Source organism: Vulpes vulpes, chromosome 14 (assembly GCF_048418805.1).
Source record: "Vulpes vulpes isolate BD-2025 chromosome 14, VulVul3, whole genome shotgun sequence".
Lineage (NCBI taxonomy): Eukaryota > Metazoa > Chordata > Mammalia > Carnivora > Canidae > Vulpes > Vulpes vulpes.
The window spans coordinates 55,613,541-55,634,032 of NC_132793.1; the positions used below are offsets into that span (position 1 = coordinate 55,613,541).

Here is a 20,492-nt window from a genome sequence, read left to right on the forward strand (position 1 = left end):
AGATAAATCCCAAGAAGAACAAGAGGAAGTACTCAAATCCTTACTTCCTTTTCTTGCTTTTCAAAATACATCTTTGTGTTTTATCTATGTCTCCTTCAGAGTTGAGGAATTATGAAGGCTTTACCCAGGTGAGTTGATTATATGTTCTTTTAACTTTCTCCTTTTTTTCCTTTTATTTTTTTCTTTTGCTGTTTTGAATGAAATATCCTCTATTTTAATCCTTGCTGTCCCAGATTCGTTGCTTAGCAGAGGATGATAGCAAAGGGAAAATTATTTGATTATTATATATGAAGACAATTTAACAACACATTTGTTTCCAGTCACAAAAAATCCAACAGCTGTTTGTAACTTGTTGTGTTACCAAATAAGATGGACACAGAAAAAGGAGGGATGGGAAAAAAAAAATTCTAAATAGTCAGTGTATTTAGGCCCCTTTTATTTATGCTAAGAAAGACATCATATGCACATTTGAATAGCTACCATCCATATCCTAATTTGGTTATTTGAAACAAATTGTGCATTTGGAAAGCAAGGAAAATGCAACTGACAAGCTAGGCTTCTAAGCATAATTGAAATTCATTCTGAATTCATGGAAGGTCAGTTTCATTTCAAAGCAATAGCCCTTGTTTTGAATTTCTATAATTCTGCTTTGTTTCTATTGCAGCATTAAATTTACTAATCACCAAAATGATTTTCTCATCTGATTTAGTAGAATTTTTCTTCCTTAACTTTATACTTAATTTTACCTACATAGAAGTTTACATTTAATTTTTTTAAATATATTGATCACCCAAAACATTGTGATCTGAAGACATTAAGGAATAATATTTTTTTCTATAAACAGCTGGAGTTAATCTGAGATTTAGACCACCTTCATAGGCAAAATATTCTGGTTAATATCTTTTGTATAAATAATCCCAAATCAAAGTTTGCTAAATAATGTATTTGCAGTTTCACCATTGGCTGATCTTTAAATGATATGTTCTAAGATTTTAATGGAATATAAATTTACAAAAATTTATCTTCCTCAGTCTCACTTAGAACTTAAATACTAAATGGTTTTTAACCTCCTTTTCTTATCCCAGCATTTAGACATTATTTTTTTCTAGTGTCATATTACCACAGTGTTGAATAAGTATACTAAAGCCCTTCATTTGGAAAGTAAACTGAAAAATAAATCTCCATTTTCTACTTTTTGTCTTCCCAGATATATTCTCAGTTGCTAGCAATTCACTTTTTTAAAAAATTATATATGTAGTCATTTAACTTCTCAAAGATATCTGTAGTCACCATGTGATGAAATTACAATCACGATGCTTAGAAAATAGCCTTGGAGTCTTTGGGGGAAAAAATAATTCCATAACCAGGTTTTCAAAAAGGTCTTTAAATTGACACACCAGGAATTTAACTGCGATAGTCAAATTCTCAGCTCTCTCAGTTATGGCTCTTTCATAGACTGGTTCTTGATTATTTTTGCAAAAAGCAGAATGAAAATTCTGAATGTGCTGACTTGTGAAGATACACGCTCATTACACAAAATGTACCAATATCCTATTCTTATCTCATGAGACTGCCCAGAGCTCAGTGAAGTTGAGGGATGGGGTGGAAAGTTAGCACTGATTATCTGCCCAATATAAACCTAATCATAAAGTGATTAAATTAACCTGGCAGATTAATTCTAATCATAATTTCTCATTCCCTCATCATTGGCTAGACTGCAATTTCCACACCTCTTTATGACAGTGGACAAACTACACAGCATAGTCGGTAGCTCAAGCTATGTAAAGGAAACGTCAGCAGAAAACATTAAGCATAAGACATTTAAAATAAATGCCTTTTTGTTGCTTTCAAAAACATGCATTAGACTGGATTCAACTATGAAAATTTATTTACTTTAGTGAATTAGTAAAATGAGCATAGAAAATTTTTTAAAATGGTGATTCTGAAATTATTGACGATGTCTCTAAATGTTTTGATTGAAGCCTCTTCATAATCCTTATATCTTGTTTACATTAATATTCTCACCAAATTATTTTTTTCAGAAGTAACACAAGTAATTTTAAGGTAATTCAAGTGATCTTGAATTACGAGATCTAAACCAGTGATGAGGCTTAAAAATGCCCAATAAAATACAAATAAAAATGCCCAAAGTACCAGAATAAAAATAAAAAGTTGGCTTGTAATAAACAGCAGCTGATGATAACATTTCCACTGAAACATTTGAAAGAATACATTCATTACTTCCTTCTGAATGGCTAGAAGAAGCAAAAATTAACCTATGGCCATTTTTTAGGCTATTATGAGCAAAGCACAGGTTTGCTTGGAGGTAGGAAGAAATATTTTGAGTGTTTAAATATTGACTTCAGCTTTTTCTCCCTCTTTAGAGTTTAGCACTGTGGTTATATATTGGTTTTTCTTGGTTCTATGCTGAAAAGGAATGAAGATGTTACACGTTTTCTGTTTTGAGCTATCAAAAACTCTGTTGTCAGCAGAACTGATAAAATCTGCCCCTGAGGGATAAGACATCTCATTGAAAGAATCATCTCATTGAAATCAGAAGGGATTTCATGTTTGGGGGAAATTACACATAGAGGTTTCTGCGTGAAGATCAAGACTGAAGATCAAGACGCGGTATAGTCAAACACCACCTCAAACTGAAGTTTAAGGCTGAAAGCTTCAAAATTAAGAGGATGTTATTTAAACCCATCAAGAGTTGGTATTTCAGCAATTATTAAGTCTTCAGAGAAGCATAGCTCTTCTGTAACCTAGTGAAGTAGTGTGGCTCCACTTCAATAAGTGAAAAAGGAGACAGCATTCCTCTTTAGAAAACTCAAAGGCATTCTTCATTTAATTAATAGGTAGGGAAAGTCTTGAGCAGGAAAAAAGTAGTCCCTGATATCTATTCAATTATCCTTTTGTATCTATTCTTGGCCAATTTTTTCAAGGTATCTCGTGACATATTTCAGTGTATGTATGTGCTTTATTTTTCCTCTTTCTTCGTCTAACAGAATTACACCTGTTTAGTAAACTTTCTATTATTTGAAATATATAAATGTTGCCATAACGTTGTCATCTCTCACCTAGTTGCAGACAGCATAATTAGTGGAAGAGGAGTAAAGTGAATTCTCACTTAGGACTGAGAGAACAGAAATGGGATTCTCAAGATAGATTCTCAAAGTCCCTGTGCTGGTCAAGGTCAAAGTAGGGGAAAACCGTAATTACAGACTTCTTAGAGCTGGCAATTGAAAAACATTTAGAGCAGCTAGGGTTCTAATTGTATTTGAATAGGGTGATTCCTCTTCATATGGTGATAATTTAATTCATGTATCATTCTGCACACGGGATTAGCAAAACTTGTACTCTAATAATCATTCCAAAGCCAAAAAAGGAAGTGAAGCAAAGCAAAACACAAAATAGATTTCTAGTCTAATAATGTCATGATAATAGCACACAGAGTATGACTGTATATTCTCAAGTAAGAGACACATACCCCTCTGCTGGTATACAAAGCGATTTGGGGCAGTACAATATAAAGACACTTTCTTTTTATTAGTTATTGTTTTTGTTTTAATGTGCATTAGCTACAATCCAGAATTTCACAAACCTCAAACAACATGAAGCTAAAGTGCAATTTTAATGAATCAAGAAACTATTAAGCAAATAGCAGCACGGATATTTGATGGGAACAGTAGGAATCATGAAGGCAGTATACAAATGATTGAAGTCAGGGAACGATAGAGCAGGTTTTACTCATTCATTCAAACTAAAATGCTTCCTAACTACTGTGTTTTTCTGCATATTTGGAATAGGAACACATCAAAGTATAAGACAGACGAGTTCTTTGCCCTACACTTCAGCCCACATCTCTAATGATTTCTCAGGAGACCAGATAATCTACGGCTCTATACACTACGATGTTCTATCTACCTTTGTTGGGCCCCAAAATTTAATTTCCATTAAAGCTCTGTTGGCTCAAGCCAGATTGACTGTGGAGCAGCTGGAAGTCTGGTTCAGAGGAGGGTAACAGTCTCACCAGAAGCGCTTCATGAAGAGCCATGGCCAACAAATACTGGAGTTCTAACAAAATGCGCTGATGGATGCACCATCATAAAAAGGAAGATCAAAGGCTGGGTACCTCATTTACCCTATCAAGTACCCTCCTTCTGAAGACTTCCACTACACTGTAATGCCCCCCAGGTACCTGCCAACCATTTTGGCTTTTACGGACAAAGTCAGACCCAAAATATGGGAGCCCTTTAACTCTGCAAAGTGAAAAGTGAACATGAGAAATACAATGTGACATCTTAATACTAGTGGCCCTGGCCTGCCTTTCTGACTTGCTGAATTTTTATCACAAATTCTGGTTAGCACAAGAAGAAAGGAGGATATCGGAGAGTTAACACCTAAGATTGATTTAGGACACGCGTTTAGAAGCACTCCTTTACATGGCGCTGAGTAAAAAATAACAAGTGATCTCTCAAGGAATTTTCTCCCTAGAAGCTTGCTGATACAGAAAGAAAAACCATCTGTGCTTAAACCAAAACAATAAACATTTTAAACTTTAGTGTGTACAAATTAGGAAAGGAGGAAAATGAAGTGGAATGAAGTGAAACTGAATTCAATTCAAGTTTTCCCAGGACTGCCTTACTCTGAAATCTTAAGGCTATTATTAAAGATTTTCTGAATGAGGTTCCGTTCCACTTATCCAGTTGTATCTGCTTCAATGGGGTTTCTGAATCAGAATCTCATGGTCCCAAGGGGGTAGGAGAGTGAGTGCTTACTAAAAATGTGCGTTCCCATGCTCTGCCTCAGAATCCCAACCTCTAAAGTGAAGCCCCAAATCTACATTTTTAGCAAGTTGCTCTCAAGTTTGAGAATCCCTGTGCTACACTGTTTGCTCCTTGAGGTTTACATTATATGTACATTTTCACATTAAGTCCAGCTCAGGACCTTGAAGCCATAGCACACAGTACCAAATCATTAAACCTCCCTCTGTGGGTCTTCCAATTAAAATTGAACTCTCTTCATTTTATAATAAAGTGACAGAGGATAGTTCCTGAAGCATGGCAGGAAAAGCGTCTATGTTTAACACAATAAAGCAACAAACATCTTTCAAAAATCTTGAGTAAAAAAATTCTTCATATTCAGAGTCTTGCCATGGTGGGAAAGGAAGTGAGACAGCGTCTCAGCACTACATTTCCTTGGGCAATTTGCTGCCTCTCTGTTTCCTCTGATGAGCTACGAGGGAGTTGGGTAGGTGATCTCACACCTATCTATCCTTGAACAAAGGGCAGACACTTTCAGAAGTATACAGGATCTCCATTTTCAGTTCATCCTTCCCTTCCTTTACTGGTGTTAATTTATCAAACTTTATTAAAGACTGAGCTCAATTTCCTTTTGGTTCACTAATAGAAATTTTTCCTTATCCAGTTTTTAAAATATTAATAATAGTGATATTGACAATAATAAATTCCACACTGTGCAATGCTCTTTTCTATCTGCATTTCATTTCTGCAGAGATTCTAAATTGACTTATACAGGGTGTGCCTCTTGCTCTCCAAGCGTCACCCTCATCCTCTAAGTTATGTTTGATCGATTATGGGTCAAATAAGGTGATGGCCTTCCAGCAAACCTTATGTTTAAAGATAATAATTTTAATACTGAATTTCTTTTATATCTAGTGGACTCAAAATTTACAGATTACCAAGAACGCGAACACTACCTGTGAGCATCAACAACTGACTTATTGTGTGCTTGGGGAAAGGAAAAGCCAGTTTCACTGAATGTGAGATTTGTATGTTTCTATTTAAAAATTTTAACCTAATGGAGTCCAATATTTTACCCATACGAATGTATAGAAATGTATATAGACATGGATTTGCTTTTCAATGTTTACAGCACAGAGAAAGGAAATGTAAAGAACAACTTGCAACAGTACTGAGACTGCATTAAATGGTCTTAACTAAAGCTGTTTAGTTTCAAGACACCAGCAAACTATCCATTAAGAATTACTACCCAGCAACCAAGTTTGTAAACTTTCAATTTTGCAGCCCCATAGAAGTTGAGTGCGAAGTTACAGAGATATATATGGGCATTACTATTAATGCCATTATTATTCTTTTCCATTATTATTCTTCCATTCTTCCATTATTATTATTCTTCCTATGCCTTATATACTCTTTAAAAATAAAGGCCAAAATAATATAGTTTAAAATCCATGCCATTCAAAATCAGGAATTCCAGTAGAAGACACGTTGGTACACTCTCAAAAGCAAATGGAAATTTTAGAATTTTCTTTTCCTTGAATATTTTTCCCCTTGAACTTTCCATAGTATGTTTTATATAATGTGTTTTACATTTCCTTTCAACACTTAGGACAGAGAACATAGGCTTTGTGTTAAAATCAAGGACATGAAGCCATAAGAAATACACTAAGATATCTTTCAAATTCTACAGAAAACTGGAGACAATGGATATTAAAGTCATTAAAGAGAAACAGTATGCTACCTTGGAAGTTAAGCATTTAACCTTCTGAATTCCTTTCTCTCTTTCTTTCATTTTTTTGAAGTATCCTTGACATCACATTCAATCTCCTTCTAGAATTTTAATAGTGATCATTATCTACCCTTTTATAACTCTTTCTCTTCTTATTGGTAATAGGTCATTGCTTTTGAATGTTCCAAAGAAAACACTTCAGCTTAGCAATACAATAGAGAATTTTTAAATAATTTGTTGGAAAAGTAGTACCAGTAAAATTTTCTAATACTTTTAAAAAGAAATCCTTACCATCTAACTGTTGTCTCAGAATAATGGTGTCACTATATAATTCTGCAGTAGAAAGATATTGTTGATATTTCTTATTTATATTTTTCCTCATTCTTCTGTAAATTATAGTAATGAGTCAAAACCCAGTTAGAGAAAAGATCTATAAAATCCAATATAAAGGTCTCAATTGGGATAGGATTTAGCTGATATATAACAGCAATCATGGTAACTTTTCTAAGCTTTATTACCAATTTTGCACAGAACAAAATAAACATTTATGAAAAATATAAATCCAGGAAACCTGTAGTGGAATGGATACTTTAATGTACATCCCAAGGTCTAGTGATGATATATTTTACTTGTGAATAAAATTGTATTTTATGCCTATGTATAAAGAAAAAAACTTAGAATTTTTTTTGAAGTGCAATGAGAGGCATTAGAGAATTTTAAGCAGGAGGATGGCATGATTTAATTTATATATTTTAAAACTGCTGGCTATATGACTAATCAAAGGATGTAAATATAGAAAAAAATCCATTAGAAAGCTATTATAGTCTAGATTTTTAAATCATATATATAAAACTTCTTCTATAACATCTAAACTACATAGATATACATGTGTACACACATAGATATACACATATATAGGGAGAGAAGGAGGGAGGTTTAGATTGGGGTGGTAGCAAGGAGAAGAAAATAAATGGATATGTTAGGATAAGATATTTAGAAATAGTGTAGGGCAAACTGGCTGATGGTTTTGAGCAGGAAAGTAAGTTAAAGAGAAGAGTCAAAGGTGGTGAGATATCAGTGCCTGATTTGAGCTAAATAGAGGGTGGGAAGATTCAGGATTTGCTGGACTTGGGAAGAAGTCAGGTGTGTAATTATGAACTTTAGAATTACTCCTATAGGTGATTTTAAAGCCATGAAAATGATTGAGATTTCCTAGGGAGAGAGGTGATGAAGAAGCAAAGAGAATCCTAAATATACCTAAGATTAGATCCAGACTGAGGGAATATCCTTCAAAAGCATCTAAAAGAGAATGGCCAGCGGAGCAAGACAAGGACTGGGGGACATGGCACCGTGGAGTCTAAACAAAGGAATAGAGTCAAGAAGAATAGAATGATCAATTACATCAAATTCTGCTAAAAGAGCAAAAAAGAGAAGGAACTATTAGCTTTGGATATTGATGTCACTGGGGACTAAGGCAAGAGTGCTCTTCACAGGTTAGGCAGGTAACAGACTGCTTGGAGTAGGTTTGGGAAATGATGTGAGGACATACATGGGAGTCAGACTATAGAGACAACTCCTTCAAGACATGTTGCTGTAAAGGTGAACAGCAGCGTGTGACAGTAGATGGAGGGGTCAGGGAATGTTTGTACTCTGACGTGAGAATGGTGCAACGAAAGACAAAAGTTGACGCTACATGAGAGAAGAGGAATAATTGCAGGAAAACATCCTAGGGACCATTTTATTTTCCAAATAAGAGAAATTTGATAGTATATGATATAAATGAAACAAAGATGTTGGCAGTCTTGGTATTGGGAAACAATTTCAGTCAACTTTTTCTTCCTCTGATCATGTGTCCAGATCATCATGGAGAGTGCAAAGAGGGGCAGGGATAGGGGCAGGTTGGAAAAAAGACAAAGTGTTTTAGAGATAGGAAATATGCATTTTTTTTTGAGAGAGAGAGAAGTAGCATGCACGTGTGCAGCAGAGAAAGGGGCACAGGGAGAGGGAGAGAATCTTAAGCAGGGCTTGATCTCGTGACCTTGAAATTATGACCTGAGTGGAAATCAAGAGTCAGGTGCTTACTCAACTGAGCCACTCTGGTGCCCCAATAAGCAAATATTATTAAATCATTGTAGGGAAGTTTTTGAAATGATGGTAATGTCTATGCAAAATTAAAAATTCTAAACCAACAATAAATAAATAAATAAATAAATAAATAAATAAATAAATAAATAAGAATTCTAAACCATGTATAACGAAATCAAACAATATTCTGATTTTTCCAGTGGTGACTGCCCTGAAATTTTTTGGAGTACCACATACCAAATTCTTTAATCTTTTAGAACTCTGACGCCCCTGTTTTCTGGTGTCCCAAGCAAACACTGTCTCTCTGTAAATTCCTTAGGCTCTTTCTAAAAGGAGGAGAGGCCAAGGAGTGAATACAGCGATTTGCCTAGGAAGCCTCCAACTCCTCATTTTGCTCGGGGTCAGTTTAGGCCATGTCAACTGCAGCTATGCCCTTTTTAACAGGCAAATGGGGGGAAATGTTTGCTGCCATTTAAGTAAACTAGAATTTGTAGCACCTGCTCCAGACTGCTCATGGGACTTATACCAATTATTCCAGGCACTACCATTGACTTCAGTACCTCTTATGGAAATAGAGAGCAAGAGAGATAATTAGTGGGGGGAAAAATCAGCAGTGTATTTGTTTAAAACCAGACTTTTATTAACAATCAACAAATTAGTACAAAGTAATAGGAATGAATACATTTAGAAAAACAATCGGGTACATTATTAAAAACATAATTAGATGCAGATTGAGTTGTCCATTTAATTCATTTAGTCATACATATTTATTAGGTGCCCATTCCGTGTCAGGCCCTGTGCTGGATAGCAGGTATATATTGAACATTCAACAGTACATTCAGTTTCCTAACTCAAAGTTGTCACACTCATTCTGAGCTTAAGAGCAGAAAGATTATACAGTTTGCTCTGCATGATCAGAAGTAATCTCAGGGCATCTATATCTTATATATCGGCCCAAAGAGAGAGTTAGCCTAATTCCTAACAGCCTGGGTTCTAGTCCTCAATTTGCCACTATTAAGGTGATAAAGGAAGCAAGGACTCTCTGGGCATCAGTTTTTCCTCTGCACAATGAGAATTTCAAATGGGATGATCTTGAACACTTCATTTAGACAGTCTAGCTCACTAAGAGTTGATGGTTTGATCAGCTTTGAGCATTCACTTACAGCTCTGGTGTGATGGATATTCTCCCAATGTCAGGCACTGTTCAGTTTTAATGTGTGTCTAGGAGATAGGTATATACACTCCAACGTAAGGTTAAGAATGACAGATGTCAGTTGACTGGAACTATTTATCACACATTTTCAGTTGTTTCTTCAAGACAACTCTGTAAGGTGAAAATTGTTACCGTTTCTGTCTCAGAGTCCAAGGAAACTCAGCCTCACAAATTGCATGACCCTCCCTGAATAAGCAGCAAAGCCAGACCACAACCCAGAACTTCTGAGTCAAAGCCCACAGTACTCTCTCCTAACACAGAAGAACTGCCTATAATTTGCTGTTCAAACTATATGGGACCAGAGAGAAATAATCAATAACTTAGTCAAGTGCTTTTGAAGCATTTTTTAAATTAGAAAACCTAATGTGTGTAAGACAGGGATTAAAAAAAAAAAGAAAGATATTAATTATGTGTTTGTAATCCTCTCCCCAACCCAACCCCCACGTTGGCCTTCTAAGAAGAAAGGATTATTGCTTGCTTAGTCAGCCATAGGAACTTAATTGTGCCTATTGGGGGAAAGAATAGAAAGGATAATTGGAAGACACCAGAAGAGTGTCAATTGCTCTATATAAAAAAGGTTGCCTAAGGACAAAGGAATTTTCAGAAAGTTATGAGATTTTGAGTTTATGGAGGAAAAACGATTTGAAATCACCACATACTATGATACAGGGGATTTTGAGGACAGAGATGAGTTAAGAAGAATTTAAATTTTTGCCAAAACTGGCCACAAAATAGCCCCATTTCTTTTAAGTTATGTGTAAAACAGATCAAAGTTGAGCTGCTCTGCTGAGGTATCCAAGGCATAGTCTACCTAAATACACTCAAAACAATTGCTTCAGGGCGAAGCTATTTCTCTTTGCATCTTTGGAGACAGTTTAATCCTCTAAAAGGAAAGCAATTGAATCAGACATAGCTGTAAGCACAGGCAGGTGCCTATTGAGGTGATACTGTGGAAGTTAGGAGGCTGCATCTCCCCCAAATATCTTCTGCAATACTTCTTAGTAGTTAAGACAACATCAACAGGGAAAATAACCCTTTGTTTCACAATAAAGGTACAGAATTAATTTTATCCTCTACAAAGACTATATAGTGTGCATCCAATCTTATATTTAAGTATAATGTGCATGGTGATAATGTAATGGAAGCAGATCATCTCTCCATCTCCCTACCCCACTCAATTTAGCAGGCCTAGAAGTCTGATGATGATAAATTTACATTAACTTCACAAGAAGTCATATATTTCTATTAGGCTAAGGAAAGTTAGAATATATAAGAAAAATCAATTAAATAGAATATGATTTTATAACTTACATCCTAAGTGCCTACACATGTAACAAAATGCATGTTCAAATGTTCACGTGGTATATAATAATGCACTAAATAGTTAGGGTAGAATTAAACAGGAAAGGAAAATATAATTATGATAAGAAAATGTATTCAAAGCACACTATCGGATACCAGAGAAAGATACTATGCTATCAAGTTGGCAGATGAGTTGTCAGTAATTTTACTAAACCTGAATTCTGATCACAAAATAATTTCAAATTTTATGCTTTCAAAGGACAGTGAAAGCTGAAGATGCTCAGGTCCCCAAAATAAGAAGGAAAAGAAGAAAAGCCTATAAAAAATGGAAAATCTTGAATACCACAGTATGTAAGTCTAATTCACTGGTTTTATAAGTGCGTATAAAATGAACTACCCAGCTCTGTACTTTGTTTTTTACCACAAAAAGTCTATTAAAGTAGGAAGATAAATGCATATAAATGTTATAAAACAATTTAGAAGTTTGGTATGTATATATATATTGTGAATAATAAAAATTAAAAAATACATATTTACTTTTCAAAGGCTATTGAGACCCCTATTCTTAGAATCTATTATCAATGGATGATTATTATAACTATCTCAGTTCTATGTTGCTACTCAAAGAAATTGAAATATAGTCAGTTGAAAGAGGCTGTAAACTATAAAATTATGAAACTGAAAAGGGCTATAAACTGAACTGTTCTTGGCATGAGGGTGTTATTTTAAGAATAAGTTGTAATCTATAGTTTTGGAAGGCCACCATATAAAAACTCCTAGAGTATACATGCTCCATTGTAAAAGGGCTTTAGAAAGAGATGTTCCCATGTGTTTTCTCCCACAATTTCTACGTTATAGCTCTTAGGCTGTAAGCAGGCTTGCTGGGAACTCTTTAGTACTGGCCATGGGAAAAGCCATTCCCTCAGACTAGACGAAAGACAAGTGGGAACTCCAGTGTGCTTGAGAACCTAAAGTTGGAGAGTAGTAATTCCCAAACCTATGATTCTTTTGTTTTATTCTGAAACAGTAATTATATTTCTGCATTCCTTCCTTGTATGCCACCTCTAGCCAAACTTTGGTAGGATATTTTTCTTTCTCTGGTTAAAGAGAATTTAATGATTTACTCTTTACACAAATACTTCTATAAAATATGATTTTATATATGGGTACATACAAAATTGTATTTAAATTAAGAACATTTAAAATAATCATAAATAACATTTTTCAACTTTTAGCTTAATCAACTTATTAAAATTATTTCCATAGAGACCTGATTCATAGATTTCTGTGACTTCTCTATCTGTTGTCCATTCTTTCTTTTCCTTTCCAAATACTCTCAGATGTAGTTTAAAACATATGAGATCTTTGTATTTTGTCCACTGTTTTTTTTTTTTTACACAAGATCTGCTACCTCATACTTAGATTCACAAAGTTTTCAAGCAAAATATTCTAAAATTATAAAGTAGAAGATAAATAAAGGTTCCAAGCTGGCAGTTCTTGGGCCAACGCTGGTCCCTAAATTTATTGGCCTCTATCTATAGAGGGTTTTAAAAATGTGACGCAATCTTTAGAAATTAGGAGATTTCACAATATGATAAATCCAGACTCTAGTTCTCTCCTGAAGTATGATAGCATCTGGCAATACTAGGACACCTTTTCTGTGCTATATAAAGGCCCTACACCAGGGCAAAGGAAAATATCAGATCTATTTAAAAGGTTCTCTATAACCCATGCTTGGGCCTCTTTGTTATACCTTCTCAAATTAAATCAAGCTGGATTTAGCTTATATTACAGTAGTATTATATGTAGTATTATAACACCATGTTCAAATACTTGATCATGGCAAATTATTCCTTATCAAGAAGTCTCTTAAAATTTATTTGCATAAATTTGTTCGCAAATTTTCATTGCACCCGATTCAGAAGTCTCTGTTTTAGAGTAAAGCTTAATTACATTCTTATTTCCTAGAACTACCAAGCAACATTCCCCCATTTTAAGATAACTGATTTAAACTATTTATTAGAAATGAATATTTATGGAAAGTACCTTTACATACTAGAAATGAATAAAAATGTTACCCAGGAGACAAAGAATGTGCACTGAATTGTACCCTAGAATTTACATCCCATCTGCTCTCTAAATGGACACAGAAAACTTTTTTCTTTTTTTTTCTTTTTCGTTTTTCTTTCTTTCTTTCTTTCTTTCTTTCTTTCTTTCTTTCTTTCTTTCTTTCTTTCTTTCTTTTTCTTTTTTGGCTTTTTCTTTACCAGGTGAACTTCAACCTGCCACTAAAGCATACCACAAAAATATAAAAGAACTTGAAAAGGAAGTCAAAAGAGATGCCCCAAAGGCTGTATTTCATCAGACTAGGACATTAGGGAAATCTAAGGAAAATGAAAATGAGCATACATCTGCTTCTATGAATGGAAAACAGAATTCCCCTTTTCTTCCTAAAGATAACGAACAACTTTCATCTGACAGCAAAACAAGTAGGGAAAAGGAAAACGATGTTCGTTCTTCATCCATTTCTCATCAGCAAGACAAAGTCTTATCTGGGACCATGTTTAATGCCTGTGAAGAACCATCCTCAGGAAAAAAAACACTGCAGAATTTCCGAAACACCCCAGAAGCCTTTAAACCAGCAAAAGGCACAATTATTACAGAAGTGAAATGTGGGGCTTTCAGCGTGCAAGTAGAAATCAAGAACAGATTTTTCTGTAAGAAGGAAATGCAGTTCCCAACAAAAAGATGTCGAAAATGTCACCAGCATTATTCTTCTAGACACACTCAGAGATGCTACACTTCTAGAAGCTGCTCTTCTAGATACAGGAATACACTGGTAGAAGAACTAAAGCCTGAGATGCCACCTAAATCAGAAGAAGTTGCCAGAACAGAGAGACCCTCACTAAAAGTAAGCGTTGTAGACAAAGGAATTAAAGTTAAATATATGAGTAAGAAACAAAATATATCCATTAATATAACCCATCCTAAAAGAAGGGGGGAAATGGCCAAATACAGAAACACTTCCTCCAATTACACTACTAAAGAATGTTCCAGGTCTTCTGCACAAGCTGATATTAGACACCCTGAAAAATGGCAGCTTGAGAAGAAGCATCAGAGTTCAGATGGTTTAAATATCTCTCCTCCTACTGTGTTTGCTGTCCAGAAGGAGAAAAATGTTGATACAGTTGTGGATTTTCTGTGCTCAACCCCGGAGGGAAAGAAGATTAAGCCTGATACACTATCTTCAGTTTCAGATGACGGTGAGATAGAATTGGCCATCACTCAGCAGGAGGACTTGAAAATTAGTCAGAACAACCTCAGAAAGAAACCCTTCTTCTCCAAGACTGACACTGTTCTCGAAAACGTTCTTCCTACCTCACAAGATACCCTAAAGACCACAAGTTTAAGTGATACAAACTTAAGGGAAATGCCTTTTGAGGATCTCAAGGATGTGGACAGAGAGAGAAAAGCCATCTCTGAGATGTCAGAAAATCTCATATCAGACCTACGTAGGAGGCAAAGCACAGAAGGAAGGCATTTCACGCCGAGTGCCATTACTGACATGTTCTCCATTCAAGATGGCCAAGACTTTGACTTTTGTTCTTCATCTTCATTGAGCATGCAGCTTGTAGGGGAGAAGGCAGCCAGCATTTATTGCAAAGGCAGCAAAATTCCACCTGCAGATTGTTGTGAGGCATCAAATTCTTCATCTCTGCCTTCCAGTCCAAGTGCTCTGAAGTCCTGCACCTCATTCAGCCCATCCCACAGAGCCACCAGACCTCCAGAACCTAAAGAAATCCCTGGGGAGACATTTTCCTTTGATCACTGGGCTGACTTTTTGAAAAACTGTGAGGCTGACAGAGACTTTCACAAAGCCACTTTACATAGTGACTCTCCTACAAAAGCAGAGCAAGTGGGGGAACTGAAGAGGACGCAGGGCCCGACGCTCAGCCCTGCATCCTCCAGCAGCCTCTCTGCTGGCAGCCCGCTCAACGCCAGCAGCCACAGCACAGGGGACTGGGGCCCAACGAAATCCCAGGCCAGTCATCCAGAGATAGCAGCTGCCAGCAAAACAACAGAGCTAGTCCTGACCTTAATAACTGATGAGTTAGAACAAAGATTAATTATTCAAAACGATAAAGGAGGCACAGTTTATTCCAATTGTCCCATGGGAACGAAAATTCCTAAAGACTCACCCAGCTCTCTGGGAGAGGGTGAAAAAGACAAATGCCCAGAAATGCTAGGAGTAAAGAATGCATGCAGTAGAGATTTTGGAGACCTAGCAAATGAGAATCATGACCAAGTCTGTTTTCAAATGGATTTCCCGAACACCACTGAGTTCAACTGCGCAGCATGTGCTACAGATAATCAGTTTGTCATCGAGGAAACACTGACCAGTGATGCAGAGCAATATGGTAACCAAGATGAAAAGGGCCTTGGACTAACCAGCTTCAAACAGGAGCCAGCAGGGTGCCAAAGGATTACATCAACAGAGCCAAATTCCGAAGAAGACAGAAATGATCCAAAGGAAAATTTCTATCACCAAATAGACATATTGCTGTCGCCTCAGAAGCAGAAAGCCTTGACAGGTACAGTGGCCGTCCAGAATCTTGAACTTTCATTGTTCTTACATGTTTGAGCTTTGGAAAGTCTTAACGTGAGGGCTTTTTTATTGCTTGGGATTTTTTTTTTCTCTTTATGGCTGGAGATAGATGGAGTATTTTAGAGTCAGATGAATGTGGGCAAGCATATATCAGCCTGCTTCTTTACATTATCACCTACCCCACCCCCTACCCCATGTGTTATAGCACATAACACAATCACCAAGGCTGCAGTTTAATATAAAGTTTTTTAAAAAATCAATTTCTCCTTAAAAGGTTGATGTATTGCCAAATCAATTTGGTAGGAAATGTTAGCCTTTTGCCACTCTTAAATAATCTGCCATTTCTCTCCTTCTTGCAAGCTAAGCATATTTATAATAGGAAGAATATGTTTGCGATAAAATGTGTTCTTAAGCTTGCTGTGGTGTTGCAGAAGGACGATATACATGTTTCAGGAGGCCACGTGCAATAGTAATCAAAGCAGAGGACGAAAACCAGAGACGGCCGTGGCTAATCCTGGTTGAGCCGTCCATGGGGCGCCTGACCTCAGGTGGGCCTCTGGCCTCCCCCGTGCCTTGGCTGGCTCTGCTCAGAACATTGACAGAACCCAGCAGCTCCCCAGAGCCCGGGAGGGCTGCGATGGAAGCTTGTCTCTAAGTACATGGGATTGCCCTGTCTGCTTTCAGTCTTGGGTCAGCCTTATATCACTTTGGCCACTTCAAGATGAGCCTTGTCATTCTTCTGCAATAAGCCAAAAATAGTTTACATGTCCTGTTAGCATTATTCCACATTATATATGAAAATACATCCCCAAAGAGTAAAAACTTCCCCACCAAACAGCCCATAACATTCCTGACATATCCAGCAGGGAGAGTGGGGACCGATGAAACTCTCTTTTCTTTGTGGTTCCATCCTTAAGTTTTAAAACAGAATTAGTACAATTTAGAAGTAGAGCTAAAACACAGAAAGCACAGTTATGTAAGTGTTGGCAAGAAACATGAAACATACTGTACAGAAGATGGATATCCTAAAACAACACAAATGCTGTACGGTCACTGCTTAGGATGAACACCCTAAAGCCAAGATCCATAGTCACAGTGACTGCTTCCCGGGGCTGACCTACCTCCAGAAAACCGGGTCAATGGTACTAACCCTACCATTTGCCTCAGTCCATAATTATTGGAGTCAGCAAGGGGCAGACCTGCAATCAGGGCCCTTGTGTCTCCAGGAAGAGATGTATTGCTCGCCTAGATGAACTTCCCTTCCAGGCTGGCTCTCCTTACCCCAAAGCTATTCCCCTCCCTGGACCACCTCTCCCAGCAAAACTTATTTCCTTAAGTAAATCAATAATTCAAGTCAGAATCCTCCCCCAGCTGATGCAGCACTTTCAGTAGACTTTGAATGATTCCAGCTACCAGTTCCCTGTGTTACTGTGGTTCACCAAAAGGCTGTTCCTACAACTCTCCCTCTGGCACCTTTGCTCCTCTTCCCCTGGATCGTTCTGTTCCAGCCACATTGACTTCCTTGAGTTGCTAGAACCTGCCAGGCAAGACCCTATATCATGTCCTTTGCTGGGGCTGCTCCTATTCCCTAGACCACTCTTCCCCCACATGCCCACATGCTTCATTTATTTCATCCCTTCAAATTTTTGCTCACATGGTGCCTTCTCAGTACCCAGAGAGGCCTTCTCAGATTATTCAATTTAAAATTTCAATCTGAGCCTTTTCTACTCCAGCCCAGGTATAATCTATCCCTTTTCTGTGTTTTACTTTTATGCACAGAAGTTGCCACCTTCTAATATGCTATATAGTTTACTAGTTTATTTGCTGGGTCTTCTCCCACAAGAACGTAGTCATGAGGGCATGGATTTCTTTCTTCTCTATTTCAATCGTTGCTTTATCCACAACACCAGAGTTATCCTAGAGAGTGGGTGCTCCATGAATATTTGTTGAATGCAAGATTTCAGGGAAGTCACATTGGGTTTCTTTGTGCAAAACTCTATGTTCGTATATGAAAACAAAACAAATCAAAAAAAGAAAAAAACAGGGAAATGCTTCGGAAATGTAAATGTTTGTATTAAAAGATATTTAAATTTTTAAATATTTGTATGGATTTGACTCTCTTAGAGCTATGAATATTTTTATACTTTATTTGGTATTATTATTATTATTATTATTATTATTATTATTATTATATTGACACCTTGGGCGAGGATTTTGTAATCTTTTCAGAGTATATATTGCTTTGAGGAACTGGGACATCTTTATACTGCTTCATCAGAAAATTATAAATTTGATATATATAAAGTTGGCATAAATTGACTTATGCCTAAATATGCAGAAGTGTCCTCCAATTCCTCAGATTCTGTCCATGTATCTCAGATTAAGAATCCCTGGCATGAGTGCTAACTGTAATACAGACAGTCGATGATTTGCAACGGTTCAATTTAAAATTTTCAACTTAAGGATGGTACAAAAGTGATACATATTTAGTAGAAACTGTACTTTGAATTTTGAATTTTATCTTTTCCCAACTAGTGATACGTGGAGTTATACTCTCTCGTGAGGCTGAGCAAGCAGCCACAGCTCCCAGTCAGCCACATGATCATAAGGATAAACAATTCACATACTTATAATCCTTTTGAACCCACACAGCCATTCTATTTTTTTTAATTTCAGTACAGTACTCAATAAATTATGTGAGATATTCAATGCTTTATATTAAAATAGGCTTTGTGTGTGATGATTTTGCCCAACTGTAGGCTAATGTGAGTGTTCTGCGCACACCTAACGCAAGCTAGGTTAAGTTGTGATGTTCAGGAGGTTAAGCGCAGTAAATACACTTTCAACTTATGCTATTTTCTGTTTACAATTAATTTATCAGGACAGAACACTATCATAAGTTGAAGAAGACCTGCAGTGTGTAGTTCCCTCCACCCTTCTGAGTGTGTGCTTGCAAATTAGCTAGATTAGAGGTCACAGTCTTTGCTGCTTACAGGAGCCAGGGAGATAAGGTGAATGAATAAAACAGACTGCAGTGAAAAATAATGGAATTTTGGTGACCTAGACGGAGCTCTGTCTCGAGGGAATGAAAATACAGGTCTAGTACAGCCAGGTCTTCTGAATTTTCAGAAGATAGCTGGAGATGTGGATTATAAATAAATAAATAAATAAATAAGAATGAATGAATGAATGAATGAATGAATGAATGAATCTCTAGACTATAAGACTTTCAAGACAATATACAGATTAAACAATTTATGACCTCTGAACTAGATTTAAAAAAAAGCAGGTGGGGATGGGCAAGTGGCAGGAGGTCAAAGAACCAGTAATAAAAAGGAAAGGGTGCGAAAAATAAATAAATAAATAAAAATAAAGGAAAGGGTATAAGTCTGAAACTCTCAAAACTAAATCCTAGGTTCTTCCCCTGCCAAGTGAGGTCTCTATATGCCTGAGTAAAGAGCTTTCTCAGGGCCTCATTTCTTTAGCTTTAAATAGACTGAAATATATCTTTAAGATCTCTGCCAAAGAACCAGACATATTATATCATAAAATATTTTAATGAAGAAACCAAGACTAGGCTAAACAGCAAGAATGACAAGGAGAGAATGAGAAGGATTAAATGGCATTTTACGTGGCTTAGAAATATCCATAATTAAGCAGCCAATTACCTGTAATATGACATAATAGTTGCATGCATACGTAAGATACTTTATTTTGCTGTGTTGCAAGGAAGGACTGATTCTGGAAGCCAACACCAAAGCAAATGGTGTAGAGTACTGCAGCTCTGAGAACATTTGTGGTTGCGAGGTCTGCAACAAGTTCTAGGCATAAAAAGATGAAGAAAGAAAATAGTCCTTTTCTTTTAGCAGAATATAGCTGTTGGGATAATTTCCAATAAGCTAACTTTTGGAACTTTCCACAGTGGTGCCCATTTCAACGTTTCACATTGGATGAGCATTCCCAGGGTCCAGCTTCAATGCCTAGCCTTCTTCAGGCAGGGCTCCTTCCAGCTAAGCATCTTCCTCTTTTTGGTCTCCAGCTCACTTTGCAGACCTCCCTTTGGCTTTCAAAGTGATAGCTTTCTTTATTTCTTTTTTTTTTCTTTTTTAACAAAGTGATAGCTTTCTATTTTTACACTCATGCTTGATAAAACATTGGTGATGTTCTTTAATGGGTTAACATATTATTCCTACAAAGTGACAGTTTTTATTTTAATAGAGTACTTCAGGATGCTTGCGTGTCTTCATTCCAGCCCCAGGCACATTGCCTGATTCCTAGAAAAGCTCAGTAGACAACTACTGGATATTCATGGGACCAGGAAGAAGCTTATAGGCGAATGAAAGTTACTGAGGTATAGATTCAATTCAGCAAGTAAAAACTTTCTATCAGTTCAAAATATTCAAGGATTATGCTCATCTAGGTAGTAAACAGGTAATATATTTGAGTATGGGAAGCGTTCAAGCTTAGATTGAATGACTACTTGGTAGAAACCTTGTTAAGGCGTTTTAAGCATATAAAGGATAATTAGACCAAATTACCTTATATATTTTTGCAAACCTGAGATTCTACCAATGCCAACCAGGACAATGGGAACGACACTTTGAACTCAGTGGGCCTTACAGTAGTTCTCAAATCACACTTCAAAACATACTATAGGGCACACAATTTCTTTTCATTTATGTAGATAAGAAAAGGCTAGAAGAAAATTTTTCCTACCATATCACAGGGCCATATTGCCATCACACAGTTTGCTAGGTTCATAGAACTTTTTTTCTTCAGCAAGTTCAGGAA

The 20,492-nt window shown here is 36.5% G+C and overlaps 1 protein-coding gene across 3 annotated transcripts in view; it reads left to right on the plus strand.

Annotated features, from left to right (window-relative positions):
- The window catches only part of LOC112915455 (uncharacterized), a 112,203-nt gene continuing 91,711 nt past the window's right edge, over window positions 1-20,492 (plus strand). The window contains exons 1-3 of one of the 3 annotated variants that reach the window (XM_072736646.1): window positions 1-128; window positions 11,355-11,446; window positions 13,366-15,687. In XM_072736646.1, coding sequence (XP_072592747.1) covers window positions 112-128; window positions 11,355-11,446; window positions 13,366-15,687 — 2,431 coding nt within the window. In that variant the 5' untranslated portion in view covers window positions 1-111. Of the gene's footprint in view, window positions 129-5,681; window positions 5,795-11,354; window positions 11,447-13,365; window positions 15,688-20,492 lie in introns of those variants that run through there. The other 2 variants (XM_025992818.2, XM_072736647.1) reach the window with 2 other exon arrangements.